Source organism: Hippocampus bargibanti, linkage group LG02 (genome assembly GCF_051943395.1).
Source record: "Hippocampus bargibanti isolate YZ-2025 linkage group LG02, ASM5194339v1, whole genome shotgun sequence".
Classification (NCBI taxonomy): domain Eukaryota; kingdom Metazoa; phylum Chordata; class Actinopteri; order Syngnathiformes; family Syngnathidae; genus Hippocampus; species Hippocampus bargibanti.
In genome coordinates, this window is record NC_142735.1 from 539,861 (window position 1) to 560,592 (window position 20,732).

Genomic DNA, 20,732 nt, shown 5'->3' on the forward strand with positions numbered 1-20,732 from the left:
ACAAAATTTAGTTTGGATAGATTTTTAGTTCCCTTGACACAAAATGTCAGACGTTTGAATATGATTTTTAGTTCCCTATGACACAAAATGTTTGTGGGATATTTTTGTGAGACCTTTCTCATACACCACAATAGACAATAAAGTTCTACTTCACATTTTTAACTTTAAAAACCTTCATCTCATAGCTTTAAAATGGGAAGTTTGAGTAGGGAGCACAACATGCACCACGGGTGTCAAAGTCAAGGCCCGGGGGCCAAATCTGGTCTGCCACATCATTTTATTCGGCCCACGAAAGCAAATCAAGCATGTCAAGTTCCATGATGCTTGCCAAAGTATGAACCAAAATTTCAAATTGCCGTATGTAAACCACAATAAGAGTCATTATTCTTGGCTTCAGATTTCAAAACTAGTTATTCATTCATATGTTGAGCATTCTGGATGTAATATGCAGAGGAGATGGAACATTCTAATGGTTTCCCCATATTCATAACGGCCTTCAAGAGAAAACCGTACAACGTGTCCCGCGGCAAAAAAACGAGTTTGACACACTTAACATACACTATCGAAGCATTCAACATTTTTTTTGTAACCACTAACAATGAGGAAATGCACATTTCACACAGGCACATTTGGAGTCTGTTTAACATATGCTTGAACACATTAAAAAATATATATAATTATGAGTGTTTTAATTAACAATAACAATGTGTTTTCCTGCTTAAAGGACAACCGACACAATTCTTTTGTTTCCTAACTGATATCAGAAAAACGTTTTATAGCATCTAAAAATACCCAAAACATGCAGGCTGATATTTTTAGTCAAATAAAAAACACCACTAAAAATGAGTTAGTGTCCCATAACTACTTCAAATTCACCCTGAAAATGGCGAGTTTCAGAAGGTCCGTCCCCCCCCCCCCCCCTTGTTCGTGACGCCACGCCAGGACGTCTTGCCTTGCTCTAAAATCAAAATAATGGCTTCAGATTCGGAGAAGATGCTTTCTTGTTACCCATCCAGTTATGAATATGATTCAAATAGTTCTGAAGAGGAAAGCATAAATGTTTGCAATCAGTTAAAGAAGTCCTTCCGGATCAATTCGAGCCAACAGGACTTCAATGTAGCGTCCCAGAAAATGCACAAGATGGCGCCCAAGCTCCGTTGGAAATGGGCTGATTTGTCTGCTGGCAATTTGTGTCAACTAGTATCAAATAGTAGTCTTGGTGCAACACACAACGATTCACCATCGCATTATTTGTGTTTTTCTTCTAATTTCGCCATCAACACGAATCAGACCAAACAAAGTACCCAGAATGCATTGTGTGTAGGTCAGGGTCGGTCAGGGGCGTTCCAGACGCGACGCGACGTCACGTCTGGAATCGTCACCAACTTGAAAACAAGACTTCCAGAATATTCAGCGCGAGTCTTAAAACGTAAAATATATCTATATGCCGTGGAATATTTGTAAATTACGCTCAGTAGAAGTCATTTGAAGTGATTTTACAAATTATGGACACAACTTGTCCGGAGGCGTCGGTTGTCCTTTCAGGCTCTCCATGCAATGTCTTCCAAAATCCTCAGAGTAGTTAGATATATAATACTGAACGTGCAGTATGTGTTCTTTAACATCTGATAATAATGCTTCATCTCCAGGTTAATGATGAGGGCTATACCCCCTTAATGGAAGCGGCGAGAGAAGGCCATGAAGAAATGGTCGCACTTCTACTTGCACAAGGTAACCTAAGCTTTCCCCATGAAAACTGCGAAATTGTGGCATACGTATTTGAAATTGTTTTCACCATCATAACATTATTTTGGATCATCCACATGATTAAAAAACATATTTCTTGCTCTGTGTATAAATAAACACAATTATGACCAGATATGAGTTCTTTTTTTTTTTTTCTTCTTCTCAGGCGCTAACATCAATGCTCAAACCGAAGAGACTCAGGAGACGGCTCTCACTCTCGCATGTTGTGGTGGCTTTTTGGAAGTGGCCGACTTCCTTATTAAAGCAGGGGCCGACATTGAGTTGGGGTGCTCCACTCCTCTCATGGAAGCCGCACAAGAAGGCCATCTGGAGTTGGTCAAATACCTTCTGGCAGCAGGTACACAGAAAGTAGCGAGGCACCCAACAGATCACTTTCAATGACATATTCTGCTTTGCTATCTTTCAACAATTCACTTTTGAATGCAATGTTCTCTGTTTGCTTTTGTCATTCAGGGGCAAATGTTCATGCCACCACGGCGACTGGTGATACGGCGCTGACATACGCGTGTGAAAACGGTCACACAGATGTCGCGGATGTCCTGCTGCAGGCTGGAGCCAACTTAGTATGTTGTTATCTATGACTTTTTTCCCATCAATCTTGAGGGATCATAGAGAGTTTGCCAAGAAATAGAAATTGTATCTCTCTCCCAGGAGCACGAGTCTGAAGGGGGGCGGACGCCCTTAATGAAGGCAGCAAGAGCGGGGCATCTCTGCACAGTGCAGTTCCTTATCAGCAAAGGTGCGTTTGGAAAAAAAAGGCATTTGGTTTATGTATCACATCTATATGAATGCCTATTAGCAGATTCGTTTTGAAAATATAAATGTAAAAATCCTGTTTGAAACTGAATGCAACTACTGACTGTGAATGTTTTTTGTTTCCTTAATCTGATGCGCAGGTGCTAATGTGAACAGAGCTACCGCCAATAATGATCACACAGTGGTGTCTCTGGCCTGTGCTGGAGGACATCTGGCTGTGGTGGAGTTGCTGCTGGCACACGGGGCAGACCCTACACATAGGCTCAAAGTAATGTGCATTTCCACGCATCAAAGGAAGCATATTATTCTGTCAAATGTTAACAGTCTACCTTTCCCTTCTCATAGGATGGCTCGACCATGTTGATTGAAGCTGCTAAGGGTGGCCACACTAATGTCGTGTCCTACTTGTTGGACTATCCCAACATCCTTTCTGTCCCAGCCCCTGATCTCTCCCAGCTCACTCCCCCCTCACAAGATGCTTCTCAGGTAAATAGAGCAACAATGTTGTGTTTATAATCTGAATATTTTTTCACCCCCCCCCCCAAAAAAAAAAAATCTCTGGTCGCAGGTTCCTCGTGTCCCATTCCAAGCTCTCGCTATGGTGGTTCCGCCTCAGGAGCCAGACCGAGCACCATCAAACATTGCAACACCCCCACCTCTCTCAAACAAAGGTATTGTGTCCCTGTCTACTGCCAATGTTTTTCAAATGGCTATTGATTTATTGAATCAGTCAGAAAAACACCAAATACAACAGAAACTAGAAAAGTATCCCGTTTTTACAAGATAACAAAGCAAATTGAAGTAATGAAAACAAAACAAAAACACTTTTTTAAAAACAATTTTGAAACACACATTTTACACTTTGACAAGGAGATAATATGATGAAATTACCTTCAATTTAAATACAGACGCTCTCCAATTTGCGAACGAGATACATTCCAAACGGTCGTTTGTAAGGTGAATTTGTTTGTAAGTTGCTTCAGTGCTATATTAGGTATGGAAGGTGTGTTTAAGGTTCATATAAATATGTTTAAGGCTTGTATAAGTAACCTTTATTGGTTTGTACTGAAAATATACATTTAATAAAATATATGCTCTATAAAGACGTGTACATGTCCAACTGGAGAGAAGACTACATATGTAAGAAACAGACACGTACAGTAAGATAAATGAAGTTTACTTTAGATCCTTACAGCGTCTCTGTTCGAACATTTTTCAACATACCCGCAAAAAAATGTTTGTATGTACCGTTGTTCGTAACTCGAATGTTCGTAATTCGAGCCGTATTCAATTTAAATGGGTCACACTTCCCTTCCCTTTTTTATGTTTCCATTCAGGCGCGTCCAAGCAGAGACAGGCAACACTTCAGCCCGGCGCCCCCAGCTCAGTTGGCCGGGGACCTGAAGGAGAGCCTCTCCCACCATTCCACCTGTGCCAGCCTCTGGAGTGTATCGTGGAAGAGACGGAGGGAAAGTTGAACGAATTAGGCCAACGCATTAGCGCTATTGAAAAAGCCCAGCTCCAGTCACTAGAACTCATCCAGGGGGAGCCACTCACCAAAGACAAAATTGAGGAGCTGAAGAAGAGCCGAGAAGAACAGGTAACCCGTTGTCTGCTACAATGTCAAGTGTTTTGGTACTGATTTTTTTTTTTTCTCTGTGGTCTTACACATGAGGTTTGACTTCACATGTTAAGTGGGTGTTGTCTTCTCAGGTTCAGAAGAAGAAAAAAATCTTGAAGGAGTTGCAGAAGGTGGAACGCCAGTTACAGCTAAAAACACAGCAACAGTTCACCAAAGAATGCATGGAAGCGAAAGGCTTAAAGGAGGAGCAGGAGGCTGGACAGAGCCAAGGTCCCGGCCCAGGGCCTGGAAATGCGTCATCAGTCCCCGGGTTGCTTCCTCTCACGCTCGCTAACCTTGTACGCTCCAGCTCTGACACGGATGAAGATGCCAACAAAGATGGGGAGCAAGACGAACTGCCCGGGGAAGATGAGGAAGAGGTTCAATTCTAATTTTATCTCTTTTGAAATACAAACGCTCCCTATTTTACGAACGAGATATGTTCCGAGCGGTTGTTCGTAAGGTGAATTTGTTCGTAAGTTGCTTTGGTGCTATATTTTGTATGTTTCAGTCAAACACAGAACAGGGAAGTATAAAACACAGACGCTCAAACAGTCGTAAAATAAATTCACACCTTCTGTATTCATAGCTAATAGCTGGTGAATACATACCTAATAGCTAATGAATAGATAGCTAATAGATACAGTAGCTGGCTATCCAGCTAGCTAGATAACAAGATAACCCCATAATCCACACAATGCTAAACCAAGCTACAAGTCCAAAAAACTGACAAGCATCGGGTTGACATTCCTCGGATAGGAAGTAACGAAAATATGCACAAGACGTTGGACCCCACCCAAGTCAGTCCCATCTGCTTCGATAAAACGCCACCGTTAGCTATCTATTTGCTAGCTAGCTTGCTTGCTATCTATTTGAGTTACTTCCGGGTTGACTAAACGCTGGCGTGTGTGGCTGCTGCTGCTCACCCACAGAATAAAACTATTCCTGTGACCACCAGAGTTTTGAAAGGCGCTTGTAAATGAAATGTATTATTATTACGACGATATATATCCTTGGGTCTTCAATAAGCCATTACTGAAGCTGCTGGCACGGAATTACGTGCCAGCAGCCATTACATTTTGTTCTGCATCGCATCCAAGAAGGGATTTCCTCCCCGCCCATATACTCTACGAAGCCAATCAGAAGAGAGCTCAGCGGATCGGGGCCTGGACTCCTTGGCAACACTTGTGCATAGCTGGGTGGTGATTGGCCAGCCCTGGTGTCCGACGAGTAAACATCCAGCCCTTGAAACAATGTTTCTGTGTGAGTAAAGCACAGTAAGCAGGCAATCGCAAGCCAGTTGGACCAGAAAAAGGCGTGCAATACAAAATGTGACTTAACCAAACATATTTCGACATGCCCGCAAAAAAAGTTCGTAAGTACCCTTTTTCGTAACTCGAATGTTCGTAAATTGGGGAGTGTCTGTGGTATGTTTCATTTTATCCATTGGATGATTGTGAGTACACCATTTTTTTCCCCTATATCCTAATCAGGATGAGGAAGATGATGATGACGACGAAGATGATGACGATGATGATGAGGACGAGGAGGAAGAAGAAGAAGAAGAGGAGGAGGAAGAGGAAGAAGAGGAAGGCTCAGAAGATGAGGCGGATGGGGAAGAAGATGATTACACCAAGCTTCCTCAAGTGGACACAATCCTTTACAGAGATGGCCCACAGCCTCCACAGCAGCCCCCACTGCCTCTTTCACCACAGGCCCAATCCCAGCCACCTCCTCCCCCTGTCCCGGCTGCCTTTGTTCCCGTCCAGCCACTCCCTGACTACAACCCCGCGGACTACCCAGGAAGTAACAGTCCTGACCTCCAAAGGATGCTGGTCGGACAGCAAATGCTGGGCCAACAGCAGCAGGGTCAAGGTCAACAGTTGCCTGGGTTAGGTCCCGGAATGATACCTCAGCAAGCCCCAGACGGTCTCATGGTTGCCACACCTGCACAAACGCTCACAGATACGCTGGATGACATCATGGCGGGTCAGTGCATGATGCAACACCGTGGATTTCAAATCAAATGTTGCATTCACAATTGTACGCACCCTATAACTTTCTACGTGTTGTTGTTTCAGCGGTTAGCAGCCGTGTGCCCATGCTGAACACGACCACCTCGCCCACTCCCTTGTCCCAACCACCCACGCAGACATCTGCCAACATCTCCTCGCCACCATCTGTGCTACCCCTTTACCCCTCTGTTGACATTGACGCGCATGTAAGGCACCTTTGACATTTGCACACATTACATGTGCGAGTAAGGCGAAATAATGACTGATGGAAATCGTCTTCTCTGCAGACGGAGAGTAACCATGACACTGCGCTGACGTTGGCCTGTGCGGGAGGGCACGAGGAGCTGGTGTCTGTCCTCATTGCACGAGGAGCCAACATTGAGCACCGTGATAAAAAAGGTACAGTGGTACGGAAGTGGATGAGGGCCACTGAAGGGAAAAAAAGGTTGGCTAGATTCTGACTTTATTCTCAGAATGCTGACTTTTAAGTCAGAATCTGAGAATAAATTTTGACTTTATAGTCAGAATTCTCACTTTAAAGTCAGAATTCTGAGAATAAAGGGAGAATTCTGAGAATTGATTCTGACTTTAAAGTGAAAATTCTGACTTTAAAGTGAGAAATCTGACTTTAAAGTGAGAAATCTGACTCTAAAGTGAGAATTCTGACTTTAAAGTGAGCATTCTCTTGAAAGTCTTCTCAGAATTCTGACTTTAAGTGACTTTAAGTTAGAATTCTGACTTTAAAGTGAGAATTCTGACTTTAAAGTCACTCACTTTGAAGTCAGAATTCTGAGAATATAGTCAGAATTCTCACTTGAAAGTGAGAATTCTGAGAATAAATTCTGACTTTAAAGTGAGAATTCTCTTTAAAGTCTTCTCAGAATTCTGACTTTAAAGTGAGAATTCTGACTTCATTCTCAGAAATATCACTAATGTCAGAATTTTGACTATAAAGTCACGATTCTGAGAATAAAGTCAACATTCTCACTTTAAAGTCAGAATTCTGAGAATGTGTGAGAAGTGAGCATCTTTCCAACCATATATTTTTTTTCTTCAGTTCCCCTAATCCTCTTCCATACAGTGGAACCTCGCCGCCCAAATTTAACTTGACGTTATTCTGAAATCAATGGAAACGAATCCCTTTCAGCGCCAAGTTATGTTTACATTGTCTGTGCAGTAAAGATTCATGATGTTGAATCTTGAGTCACTATCTGAATTTTAAACCGTTAACTCATCAATAGTGACATGGTTATTTATGATGATCCACAATTGACCGGTAAATGTTAATATCGATTTCTGTTCTGCTCAGGTTTTACTCCGCTGATCCTGGCTGCCACCGCCGGCCATGTTGGTGTTGTGGAAGTGTTACTCGACAAAGGCGGTGACATTGAGGCCCAGTCTGAGAGAACCAAAGACACACCTCTCTCCTTGGCCTGCTCAGGGGGCCGACAAGAAGTACAGTACACACATGTTTTGACCGCACTTTAGTGTACAAGCAGTTTTTAAGCGTATGTCCTTGTTTGTAATTCATCAGGTTGTTGAGTTGCTGCTGCTACGAGGTGCAAATAAGGAACACCGCAATGTTTCCGACTACACACCTTTGAGCCTTGCAGCCTCTGGTGGTTATGTCAACATCATTAAGATTCTGCTAAATGCTGGAGCGGAAATCAACTCCAGGTGAGGGCACCTACTTAACACTACTAACGTCACGTTTACCGCACCCTTTGTCCTATTTGATGGTAGGTTAACTCATTCACTGCCATTCACGAATGTATTTAGGAATTGAAAATATGACGTACGGCGCCATTCTCGAATTTGTTTGGGTTTTATTTTTTTCATGCTTGGGTGCCGATAAAGCGCTGGCCAGACCTCTGGCAATGTTTTTTCCCTTCCACGAGGGACTAGCATTTGCCTTTTGTCCATGTTAGCACTTTGTTCTAGCTTCAGCTGTTGTTAAAGTGCTATATAAACGAGTATGCATGTATTGCATTGTATTTTGGACAGCCGCCCTCATTTCAAGCTCATATAACTCCAGACCCATGTATCATGATAAACCCTGATTTCATCAGTGCAATTAACTCATTTACTGCCATTCCCAAATATTTTGGGGAATTGAAAATATGATGTAGAGCGCCATTCCCAAATTCGTTTGGGTTTTGTTTTTTCATGCTTGGGTGCCGATACTCTGGCAATGTTTTTTCCCTTCCGCGAAGGACTAGCGTTTGCCTTTTGTCCATGTTAGCACTTTGTTATAGCTTCAGCTGTTGTTAAAGTGCTATATAAACCGATATGCATGGATTGCATTGTATTTTGGACACCCCCCCCCCCCCTCATTTCAAGCTCATTTAACTCCATACCATATAATTTAGGAATTAACTCTTTTTTTTTTCTGGTGAAAGAAGAGGATGTAAGGTTTCTAACGCTGTATTGAATGTTTATGTAATCCTAAAACTCAATATTCTGTGGGTCTTTGGAATTTGAGTGACAATGACAAAAACCCTGGCACTGGAGTGGATACATTTTTGCACATCGTCTGGCAGTGAATGAGTTAATGACCAATAGCCATATATAACAATGTGTTTTATGATTGCCTTTTCTTTGAATTGTTATCAATACTGAAATACAATATCTACCGTGGCTGATTAAATAATTAATCACGCAAATCAAAACACACGGTTCTTAACACAACCCAGATAACCGTAGATGTGTGATTGTTGTCCAATAGATCAGAGGCAATGATGCAGTTCCATATATTTCAATGGTTGCTGCATACTACTGTGTTAATTGTTATAAATACATCATATTTGAACTCATACTAGGCACATAACAGTTGGTTTCATCACTTTCCCTCCAGAACTGGCAGCAAACTAGGAATCTCCCCTCTGATGCTGGCAGCTATGAACGGTCATGTACCAGCGGTGAAGTTATTGCTGGATATGGGCTCAGACATCAACGCCCAAATTGAGACAAACAGAAACACAGCTCTCACCCTAGCATGCTTCCAGGGGCGGGCTGAGGTCGTTAGTCTACTGCTCGATCGCAAGGCCAACGTTGAACATCGTGCAAAGGTGACAAATCTGAATGTTTTAACATGTTCATAAATGGTTCTCAGAGCATTTCTTCATACCGTTAGATGTTCAAATAACGGATGTATGACTCATATTATGCAGACTGGCCTCACTCCTCTCATGGAAGCCGCCTCGGGAGGCTATGCCGAGGTGGGCCGTGTGCTGTTGAATAAAGGTGCCGATGTCAATGCCCCACCTGTTCCCTCATCCAGGGACACAGCTCTCACCATTGCCGCTGATAAAGGTCACTATAAGTTTTGTGAGCTGCTTATCAATATGTGAGTACTTCTAATTTAATCTTGGGGGCAGCGGTATTTGTTATTAAGCAAGTTCAAAAGTGTCATTGTGTGGAGCTTATTCAATGTAAATCTTGAAAATTCGACAGGCAGATGTCTGATGTGTTCTTAAATTATTGGTTCAATATCTTGTCTGTCTTTTAAAGGACAACCGACACCATTTTTTTGTTTCCTAACTGACATCAGAAAAACGTTTAATAGCATCTAAAATACCCAAAACACGCACGCGGCTATTTTTAGTCAAATGCAAAACACCAATAAAAATCACTTAGTGTCCCAAAACTGCCACAAAATGAGCTCGGAACTGGGCAGATTCAGAAAGTCCCGCCCCCTTGTTTGTGATGTCACTATTGGTCACACGCTGCCTTGCTCAAGAATCAAAACAATGGCTTCAGAGAGTTCTGATTCGGAGAAGATGCTTTCTTGTTACTCATCCAGTTATGAATATAATTCAAATAGTTCTGAAGAGGAAAGCATAAATGTTTGCAATCGATTAAAGAAGTCCTTCCGTATCAATTCGAGCCATCTGGACTCCAATATAGCGCCCAGAAAATGCACAAGCTCCGTTGGAAATGGGCTGATTTGTCCGCTGGGATTTTGTGTCAACTGACACCTTCTTTATGCGTGTTACCGCAATTGGCTGCGACACACAACGATTCACCATCGTGTTATTTATGCGGTTTTCCTTCTAATTTCACGATCAACACGGTGTTTTAAGACAAAAAAGTACCCAAAATGCATTGTGTGTCGCTTTCTCGGTCACGGGCGTTCCCTCCGTGACATCGGAGGATCGTCACCAACTCGAAAACAAGGCTTCCTGAATATTCAACACGAGTCTTAAAACGTAAAATATAGCTATATGCGATGGAATCGTGTAAAATGCGCTCAGTAGAAGTCATTTGAAGTGATTTTACAAATTATGGACGCAACTTGTCTGGAGGTGTCTGTTGTCTTTTAAGCAATCAAGAAGCAAGTCTATAGTTGGTATTTTTCGTGTTCAGCGTTATGTCGCTGACATCAATACCATTTCTCTCTCGAATCACAATTTATATTTTTTTACATTCTATTCTATTTCTATATTCAATAATTCTATTTCCTCACAGCCATACCACTCATGTGTATTATGAATTTAGCTTTTAAAGCACTTCCAAAGTACTGTGGTATTTCTGGCGTTCTTAATTCCTTTGCAATTTTGCAGGGCGGCCCATGTTGATGTACGGAACAAGAAAGGAAATACGCCGCTCTGGCTGGCAGCTAATGGCGGCCATTTTGATGTGGTCCATTTCTTAGTGGATGTAGGCGCTGACGTGGATGCAGCTGACAACCGCAAAATCACCCCTCTCATGGCGGCTTATCGCAAGGTACGTTAATGTCAATATTTCTCATTTCAAAAATGGCCTTTTTGTCATGGATGTTTGATATGACTTATAAACCTGATTGTAGGGTCATGTTAAAGTGGTGCAATACCTTGTTAAGGAAGTCAACCAATTCCCATCAGATATTGAATGCATGAGATACATCGCCACCATTGCTGATAAGGTAGGCGTTCAATCAATTTGTGATATCAGACCATTACAGTGCCCCCACCCCCCCCCGCGCACACACATGCACACACTAAGTGAATTTCCACGCAATAGAAATGTACTTTTTTGTTTTTAAAGCCTTCAATTCAGACCTCTATTCAGCTACTACATACGCCCCGACACGGTTCATACCTCTTTTACACTCCCGAAATATATTTTCAGACACAAAATGTAAAATAAATACAGAGCTGCTAATCTTGAGAGTTTTGAAAGGCGCTTAGAAATGAAATGTATTATTATTATTATTATTATTATTATTATTATTGGTGACGACCTGTCTAATTAAAAAAAAAAATGACTGGTGACTTTGAAAGAAGAAAATTAGCAAGAAAACGTGCCAAGATACCAAGGTAAAAGTACAAGATGTGAAGTTATGTTCAAATAATAATCTGCAAACGGGAAAGGCTGCGATAGCAGGACTGCAAAAGTGGAAACACTTTGGGTTCTGCAACAAAAAAAAAATAATCAAATCAAATCCCATGTAATATTTTGACGTTATTTATGTAAAAACGTCTATCTTAACTCATTCACTGCCAGACGTGCAAAACTGTGTCCACTCCATTGCCACAGTTTTTGCCATTTTCACTCAAATTGCAGGGACTACAGAATATTGAGTTTTAGGACTACATAAACATTCAATACAGCATAAGAAAACTTAGACTCTCTTGTTTCATCAGAAAAAAAAGAGTTAATTCCTAAATTATATGGGTCTGGAGTTATATGAGCTTGAAATGAGGGGAGGCTGTTCAAAATATAAATGCAATACATACATATTGGTTTATATAGCGATTTAACAACCGCTGAAGCTGTAACAAAGCGCTAACATGGAAAAAATAGAAATCCTGCCCCCTTGTGGCAAAGAACAAAAATGCCAGAGGTCTGGCTAGCGCTTTATCGGCAACCAAGAAAATAAAAACAAAATCCGAACAAGTTCAGGAATGGCGCTCGCTCTGTCATATTTTCAATTCCCGAATAAATTCGGGGACGGCACTGAATGAGTTAACAAGCGTTTTTTTTGGGGGTTTTTTTTTGCGACAGGAGCTTTTGAAGAAATGCCACCAGTGCATGGAGACCATTGTCAAAGCCAAAGACCAACAGGCAGCTGAGGCCAACAAAAATGCAAGCATTCTCCTCAAGGAGCTTGATCTGGAGAAGGTAATGCCCACCAATAGCTTAGCTGCGCGTTGGGAAGTGATCGCTTCCAAATATACTTTGCGGTGTGAAGGAACAAACACTGCATTTATATGGCTGTGTGTTCTTCAGTCTCGGGAGGAGAGCAAAAAGCAGGCTCTGGCTGCCAAACGAGAGAAGCGCAAGGAAAAGCGCAAGAAGAAGAAGGAGGAGCAGAAGAGGAAACAGGAGGAAGAGGAGGGGCAGAAAATCAAGGAGGATTCGTCGGATATGCAGGAACTGAAGGAAGATTCTGCTGAAGGTAATTTTGACGACTTGACGTAAAATGCAACGAGTCCTATTTTACAAGTGGTCACACTCAAAGGCCTTAAAGGACAACCGACACCCCCGGACAAGTTGTGTCCATAATTTGTAAAATCATCACTTCTACTGAGCATATTTGACAAAGATTCCACCGCATATATAGCTATATTTTACCTTTGAAGACTCGCGCTGAATATTCAGGAAGTCTTGTTTTTGAGTTGGTAACGATTCCTGACGTGACGTCACGGCAGGAACGCCCCTGACCGACAAAGCAACACCCAATGCATTTTGGGCACTTTCTTTCGTCTGAAATTAGAAGGAAAACTACATAAATAACGCGATGGTGAATCGTTGTGTGTTGCACCTAGACTACCAATTGCGGTAAAACGCATAAAGGAGGTGTGAAGTTGACACAAATTCCCAGCAGACAAATCAGCCCATTTCCAACAGAGCTTGTGCGCCATCTTGTACATTTTCTTGGTTGCTACATTGGAGTCCAGATGGCTCAGATTGATACGGAAGGACTTCTTTAATCGATTGCAAACATTCATGCTTTCCTCTTCAGAACTATTTGAATCATATTCATAACTGGATGAGTAACAAGAAAGCATCTTCACCGAATCTGAACTCCGAAGCCATTGTTTTGATTCTCGAGCCGGGCAGTTTGTGACTGTGTATCCTGGCGTGACGTCACGAACAAGGGGCCGGGACTTTCTAAATTCCGCCATTTCTTGAGCTCATTTTGTGGCAGTTTTGGGACACTTTAAGTCATTTTTAATGGCGTTTTGCATTTGACTAAAAATATCAGCGCTGCTTTTTTCCTTCGGCGTCCACCGAGCATGTGTCGGGCGACCTCTTCTGGCTGTTAGCAGGGAGAGCGAGTTTTTTTTTTCTTAACAGCTGTATGCTTTACGTATGTTTTCTTTAACCCACTATATAAAATATAAATCGATAATATGAAATATAAAATGATAGAAACGACACTAAAAGGTAAGTCTAACATTTATTAACGAACTGTGCAGTAAACAGTTTTGTATACATTACAGGTACAGTTATACAGTAATAAAAATCGATAATACCAAGTATGAAATGATAAAAATGACACTAAAATGTATACTTTACTTTATAAATGAGCTGTAAACAGTTTGGTGTATAATAGTATTCAATAGAAAACGTTGCTTAAAAACAACAGATTGACATCGTATACTGTCCTGTTGTGTAAACGTCACGGCCATTTTGAATGGATTTCGACTTAGGACCGTTTTGTTGCAATGGAACCTGGTCGTAACTCGGATGTTACCTGTATATATTAAAAAAAAGATGACGACAGTAACAGTACGTTAATGCTCACTATTTCTATGACCTTGTTTCCCTCTTAGAATCTGAAGTTCCGATCGAGCCTCCCAGTGCTACGACCACCACCACCATCGGGATATCTGCCACCTCAGCTACTTTCACCACGGCTTTCGGGAAGAAGAGGGCAAGCGTCGTCACGATCCAGAGTGCAAACCGCAAGAACAAAAAGAACAAGACTAAGGACTCGCCAAATGAACCTCTAATCCTCCAGGATCAGCAGGTGAAGGAGCTCTTAGTAATTTGTGCTTGATGCATCCGATGGACGGACTCTAATTTCGATTTCATGTTCAAAACACTGTTTCTTCTTTTATTAGGTTGCACTAGCACAACACAAGGCTGACAAGAACAAAATCCACGGGGAGCCCCGGGGCGGAGGTGGGGGCGTGACAGGTGGCAACAGCGACTCTGACCCTCTGGACAGCACCGACTGTGCCAGCGAAAGCAGCAGCAGTGGCGGAAAGAGTCAGGAGCTCAACTACCTCCCTGACCTCACCTCATCTACATCCTCGTCATCGTCCTCATCCTCATCCTCTTCTGCCCCATCCTCAGGGGTGGCACAAACTCAGGCTGTTTTGGTTGGCCCAGAAAAAAGACACTGTCCTCAGCCTCTGACAGAAGTCAAGATGGACAAGGTCACAGTTTCCATCTCAAAACCAACACAAAAGTGAGTCAGCTCATTGTGGTATGTTTGGGTGCTCTGGTATTCAAACAAAGTACAATACAGATGCTCCCCAGCTTACAAACGAAATGCGTAGCGCTGGGAGGCTCGATCGGAACTTCAGATTCTAAGATGGCAACAAGGTCATAGAAATATGCACTTGTTCGTAAGGTGAATTTATTCGTAAGTTGCTTCAGTGCTATATTTTGTTTGGAATGTATGTTTTAAGTCAAACACTGAACGAGGAAGTATAAAACAAAGACGCTCTAATAGTCATAAAATAAATTCACACCTACCATAGTACGACAACATATATCCTTGGGTCTTGAGGAAGCCATTACTGAAGCTGCTGGCACGTAATCCAGTAATTATGTGCCAGCAGCCATTACTTTTTGTTATGCATTGAGTCCTCCTGGAGCGTCAACTGGGAAGAGGGATTTCCTTCCCGCCCACATGCTCTACATAGCCAATCGCAAGCGAGCTCAGCCGTAAAAAGGTGCACAAGATAAAAATCTAACTTGCAGCATCTCTGGCGCGTGTGGCTGCCGCTGCTCACACGCAGAAAAAATATCCATTAAATAATAAAACATTACAGTTTGTTTTTAGAGTACTTGAAAAATGACCTTGTGTGTTTATCCAGTTTATGCTGTAGAATAGTTAAAAAGTGCTTTCAAAGAGTTATTTTTTTAGTCTTGGAACAGATTAAAAGTTTTTACATTGATAATAATGGAAAGTTATGTTTCGGTTTTTGAACGAATCGGTTTTCAAACAGGTTTCTGGAACAGATTAGGGTCAAAAACCGAGGTATCGCGGTTGTCCTTTCCTAACTTTGCTGCTGTGTTACTTCCGGCTAGAGTGAACGCTAGCGCGAATGGCTGCCGCTGCTCACCCACACCAAAAAAGTTCAGTTTATGGAAGACCATTCACCAGAGTTTGTTATTTCTGTCAATTTATGGCTTTCCCAAGATGTGTTCCAAATGTCCACCATTTCGTTGCTAGCAAACCTGTACTTGTCTGATAAAATGTCAATCACTTTTACACACTCCTCTTTTGGATTGGATTGGATTTGCTTTTATTAGTCTCGCAGTGGAGAAATTTACATTTCACAACAGCAAAGATATGAAAGCGTTGGGAGAAAACATTGCTGCAGTGAGGGACTCAGTAGGACACATTTTTTTGTGTGTAGTTGGTGTGAATTCTAATTGAAACTGCTTTTCCACAGAGCTCCAGACATGCATGACTCCACTTCAAACCCTCATCCTTCACCGTTTAAGACCATGGCTCTTCCGATGACCTCACCCAACAGTAAGCTGAGTCTTACAAGCCCCAAGAGGGGACAAAAGAGGGAAGATGGTTGGAAGGAGGTTGTCAGGAGGTCAGTGCTTTTTTTATTCTCCTACCAATGAGACATATGCTTTCCTATATTTTTCTTACCGTGTCCTTTTTTTGTCTCTTTTTCCAGATCTAAGAAACTTTCTGTGCCAGCCTCTGTTGTGTCGCGTATCATGGGCCGCGGGGGCTGCAACATCACGGCCATTCAAGACGTGACAGGAGCCCATATCGATGTCGACAAACAGAAAGACAAAAACGGTGAAAGGATGATCACCATAAGGTAGATAATAATAATAATAATACATTACATTTTAAGCGCCTTTCAAAGCTCTCAATGACACTTTACAGTCACAGACAAGCATAGGTACTATAATAAATAAAATCTAATCACAAATACAATGCAAAAAATAAAATACAATTATAAATAGAAACAAGGCTGAAAAATGAAGCACATTCATTTCAGCATCACGATGCAGTCTGTGTAAGCTCTCCGTCGTACCGGATTGGTCCATCGATGAAAATGTTTATTCAGCCGTCATCTGTAAAAAAAAGTCAAGAACAAAAGAAGTAATCAGATTAGCTTCAGGAAGTAGTCTACTGCTCTCCCAACCTTCCCTGGCACTGCCACCTCTGTCCATTCGGGATAGATATATAGGGCCAGAGCTACCAGCGCAACTTTAGTTCGCTGACGAAGGTTTTCGGATGAGGAGCGTAACGTCCGGCACGTTCAAAGAAGTCCAGGTGACGGCTGAACAAACCTTTTCATCGATCACGATGGAGTGGAATGTGCTTTTCTAATCGTAGCGGGCAATTTTGAAGGGGTGCTTTGTTTTGCTTGTTGGGAGGCTTTTTTTTAAATTATTTTTGAGTCATAAATTTATTTACATTTAATGTATTGATGGTTTCTGGATAAGGGTCAATAAGTATTGTCCACATTAAAACACTTGTTTGGTGAAATGTGAAAAGTTGGAGGGAAAAGTCATCGAATTTTGTGACGTTGTCGTGAATGCTTAAAAGATTGCAAGTCAGTGTTTAGTAAGTAAAAGTAAAGAGTAGATAAACTCTTTCCTATTGATTTATGGTTCATTTATCTTCATTTCAACATTATTCTGACCCAGGGAGGTAAAATTCATTTTTTTCCGCCGGCCTCATTGTAGTTGTGGTTTCCTCTGGAGGGCCATTATGAATTTGGGGAAACCATTAGAAAGGTTCATCTCCTCCACATATTACATATAGAACGCACAAAAAATGAATGAATAATTAGTTTTCAAATCTCAAGTCAAAAATAATGAGTGTTACTGTAGTTTACATATGACAATTTGAAATTTTTGTTCGGACTTTAGCAAGCATGTTGCTTTATTTGCTTCCGCGGGCCGAATAAAATGATCTGGCAGGCCAGATTTGGCCCCCGGGCCTTGACTTTGACACCCATGTCCGCACCGATAATACTAATACATTTATGGACAATACATCCCACAATATTTATTGTAATAAAACCTCATTTGTGTTTGACGGTTCAAGAATAATTTTTGAAAAAAATACACAAACAAAAAGAATGTAATTGTAATATTGAGGGTGGAATTTGCCAATCAGATTTCCAAATCATTCAACTGTACAGTGAAACCTGAGCTCACAAACTTATTGGTTCCCAGAACGTGTGTGTAAGGCAAAAGGTTCGTCTGCCGAACATTTATTTCCCATAAGAAAGCATTAAAATGAGAACAATCTGTGCCCAGGTCCCCATAAAACACAATTTTTGACTAAATAAGCCTTAAAACTACACAAAATATACCTTATTTTATGTATAGTAAATATGACATTGTATTGTAGTTAAAGAAATAAACTGTACTGTATCATAAAGGCGTTTTATTTACCTTTGTGATGGTCGTTGATGTAGTTGCCTCTTGTTGATATACGATTGAAGTTGCCGTGCTTTCTCGGCGTTAAAACCCTCACTCACACTGTGCCCTGCTAGCTGCTCTTTGTTAATCCAAATCAACACAAGTTATTCAACCTCTTCTATTGCCTGAGACCGTTGCTTAGACAGCATAGAAACACCGTGAGCTACACGTAGCAATGGTTGACTTAGCATACTGATACTGGGATGCAAAGTCACACAAACACATACCTCGTTCGTGGTTATTCGTTGATCACCTTCTTTTGCTCGACTGTAATTTTCTTTTGTGTCCTCTTCGGCTGAACACTGGCCTGTGGTGGGGTCTTTTTCGGTCCCGTAATAGCAAAAGTACTCCACTCGATAACAAACCACGTCTGCACTCAGAGAGGGGGTGTGGAAAACTAGTCCGCCAGCCACAATCGCGCTGTGTGGTTTGGTTCGTCCGCCGAAAACGAGTTTGTTAGCCAAGACGATACGCTCACAAATTTAATGTTCGTGAGGCGGAAAAGTTTGTGAGCTAAAGCGTTCGTAAGCTGAGGTATCACTGAATAAATGATTGGCTTTTCACACAATATCATTTATTCCAATTTTGCTTGTGCAGTTTTAACTAGTCCTTGATCATTTCTGGACTGCATTTATATGTGCTTGTCGTTGCAGAGGTGGCACAGAATCGACACGATACGCAGTCCAATTGATCAATGCGCTTATCCAAGACCCAGCCAAAGAGCTCGAAGATCTGATCCCTCGCAATCACATCAGAGTACCGGGCTCCAAATCCTCGTCTTTTGGGAACAACGCCAGTGGTGGTTCAAATTCAGGACCAAAGTCCCTCAGCTCGCTGGTTTCCTCCACAGGGGTGTCGTTCCAGCCCTCTTCGTCATCTTCATCATCCTCTTCTCAGGTCGGAGGAAAGATGGGGAAAGGTCTGTCATCAAATGTCAGGCAGCCTTTCCCAGTGTCGCTGCCTCTTGCCTACGCTCACCCTCAGCTGGCCCTCCTGGCAGCTCAAACCATGCACCAGATCAGACACCCTCGCCTCCCCATGGCGCAGTTTGGCGGCACTTTCCCTCCCGCTGCCAGTACCTGGGGTCCTTTCCCCGTGCGACCCGTGAGTCCCGGCAGCGCCAACAGCTCCCCGAAACACAATGGAGGCAGTGCCGCTGGCTCGGCCAGACCTAACTCGACTCCCAGCGAGCACGGTCACACCTCCAGCTCCGCCATCGCCACCAGCACCACCAGCTCTCCCATCTCATCCGCTGCCTCGGCCACGCCTCACGCCTCCAATCCCACGCCGTACAACCCTCAACCAAGTATCACCACCCCCTCCTCAGCCCGGAAGCAACTCTTTGCCCCTGATCCCAAGTCTGCCGCCGTCACGTCTGCCACCAGCAGCGTGAATGCGGTGCGAGGCACGGGGTCTCCGGCACATCACGGTTCCTCCGCGACTCCGCTTAATGCCTCTCAGCAGCAGGTTGCAAGCATGTCGCAGCCTCCTCTCCAGCAAGTTAAAACGGAGCCCACGGCCGGAAAAGAGAAAGGCCCTCAACATCCCGAGAACCCGCCCGTTTCTATCAGCGATGGCATCGCTTCATCGGGCTTCAGCGCCGCCACTGTGGCTTTAGCTCCCAAAGCGGAACCTCGACAGCAGTTGCCTGCCCCGCCCTCCTCCATTTCATCCACGGAGCCTCTCCCGGCGTTGCTTAACTCCCAGCCCACCGCAGTACCTCCTCCCGTCCTTTCGCATAACGTGGCACATCCGAACAACACGTTGCCACACTTCTCAGCCCCGGCGCCAAGAGTCTCCCATCGTATGCAGCCACCGGGGCCTTACTATTCCCTTCCCGAGCAACAACAGATGCAGACGCAGCAGCAGTCGCAGTCTGTGTTTGTGCCCTTCAATCCGCAGCAAGACCCTGTCAAACAGAGCCAAAACCAGACCTCCCAACCAACCAGTTTGCCTTTGCATGCTACAAGCCAGGCCCAAAGCTCCCTTCAGGTCTCTGCCAATCTCGGCATGATCAATGGTTCTCAAATTCAACATGTGGCCAACGCAGGCAAGCAAATGCCACCCAACTTTGGTCCTGCAGGCCTCTTCAATTTCAGCAGTATCTTTGATAATAATAACCAGGTACGTCAAATTAACTGCTTCTGTACAAGTGTGATCAGCTATGTGGAGTTTCTTGTGGCCATTTTTCAAAGTAATACACACACTCCTCGACTTATGAACATTTGAGTTACAAACAACTGTACATACGAACATTTTAGTTTGTATGTTGAAAAATATTCGGGACAGAGATGCTGTAGGTTACATTTTGTCTTGCGTGCCTTTTTCCAGCCGAGCTCGCTTGCGATTGGCTGCATACTGTGCTTCACGCACATGCACCCACATTGGAGGTTCCAAGGGCTGGATATTAATAATAATAGTAATAGTCATCGTAGTAATATAATAGTAATAATAATAATAGTAGTAATAGTATAATAGTTATAGTAATAATAAGTTATAATAATAGTTATATTTTGTATTTTGTTTTTCTACTTTCATTCCTTTCATCACTTTGCTGCTGTCAAATGTAAATTTCTCCACTGTGAGACTAATAAAGGCAAATCCAATCCAATAATAATAGTAATAATAATAATACATTTCATTTACAAGCGCCTTTCAAAACTCTCAAGGTCACTTTACAGTCACAGGATTTTTTTTTTCTGTGGGTGAGCAGCGGCAGCCACACGCGCCAACGTTCACTCAACACGTAAGTAACTCAAATAGATGGAAAGCTAGCCAATAGATAGCCAATAGCCAGCGAGCTAGATAGCTATGCGACGACACCAAGGCTGACCAATCTATGCTGAAGTGTTGCCAATGACTTCAGGCCCCGATTCGTCGAGCTCGCTTACGATTCGCTGCGTCGAGTGTGTGGGGCGGAAAGGAAATCCTTCTTCCCTGTTGAA

The 20,732-nt window shown here is 42.7% G+C and overlaps 1 protein-coding gene across 7 annotated transcripts in view; it reads left to right on the forward strand.

Annotated features, from left to right (window-relative positions):
- ankhd1 (ankyrin repeat and KH domain containing 1) overlaps window positions 1-20,732 on the forward strand; it is a 45,149-nt gene that overhangs the window by 16,709 nt on the left and 7,708 nt on the right. For 6 of the 7 annotated variants that reach the window (XM_089019523.1, XM_089019531.1, XM_089019539.1 and 3 more), the window contains exons 9-33: window positions 1,650-1,731; window positions 1,913-2,104; window positions 2,221-2,330; window positions 2,419-2,506; window positions 2,664-2,791; window positions 2,869-3,009; window positions 3,092-3,194; window positions 3,861-4,123; window positions 4,237-4,524; window positions 5,638-6,133; window positions 6,226-6,365; window positions 6,447-6,558; window positions 7,469-7,614; window positions 7,694-7,836; window positions 9,014-9,227; window positions 9,330-9,505; window positions 10,722-10,884; window positions 10,967-11,062; window positions 12,145-12,261; window positions 12,370-12,538; window positions 13,920-14,116; window positions 14,211-14,560; window positions 15,777-15,929; window positions 16,017-16,166; window positions 18,441-19,911. In XM_089019523.1, the coding sequence (XP_088875649.1) occupies window positions 1,650-1,731; window positions 1,913-2,104; window positions 2,221-2,330; window positions 2,419-2,506; window positions 2,664-2,791; window positions 2,869-3,009; window positions 3,092-3,194; window positions 3,861-4,123; window positions 4,237-4,524; window positions 5,638-6,133; window positions 6,226-6,365; window positions 6,447-6,558; window positions 7,469-7,614; window positions 7,694-7,836; window positions 9,014-9,227; window positions 9,330-9,505; window positions 10,722-10,884; window positions 10,967-11,062; window positions 12,145-12,261; window positions 12,370-12,538; window positions 13,920-14,116; window positions 14,211-14,560; window positions 15,777-15,929; window positions 16,017-16,166; window positions 18,441-19,911 (5,688 nt within the window). The remainder of the gene's footprint in view (window positions 1-1,649; window positions 1,732-1,912; window positions 2,105-2,220; window positions 2,331-2,418; window positions 2,507-2,663; window positions 2,792-2,868; window positions 3,010-3,091; window positions 3,195-3,860; window positions 4,124-4,236; window positions 4,525-5,637; window positions 6,134-6,225; window positions 6,366-6,446; window positions 6,559-7,468; window positions 7,615-7,693; window positions 7,837-9,013; window positions 9,228-9,329; window positions 9,506-10,721; window positions 10,885-10,966; window positions 11,063-12,144; window positions 12,262-12,369; window positions 12,539-13,919; window positions 14,117-14,210; window positions 14,561-15,776; window positions 15,930-16,016; window positions 16,167-18,440; window positions 19,912-20,732) is intronic. The other variant, XM_089019558.1, reaches the window with a different exon arrangement.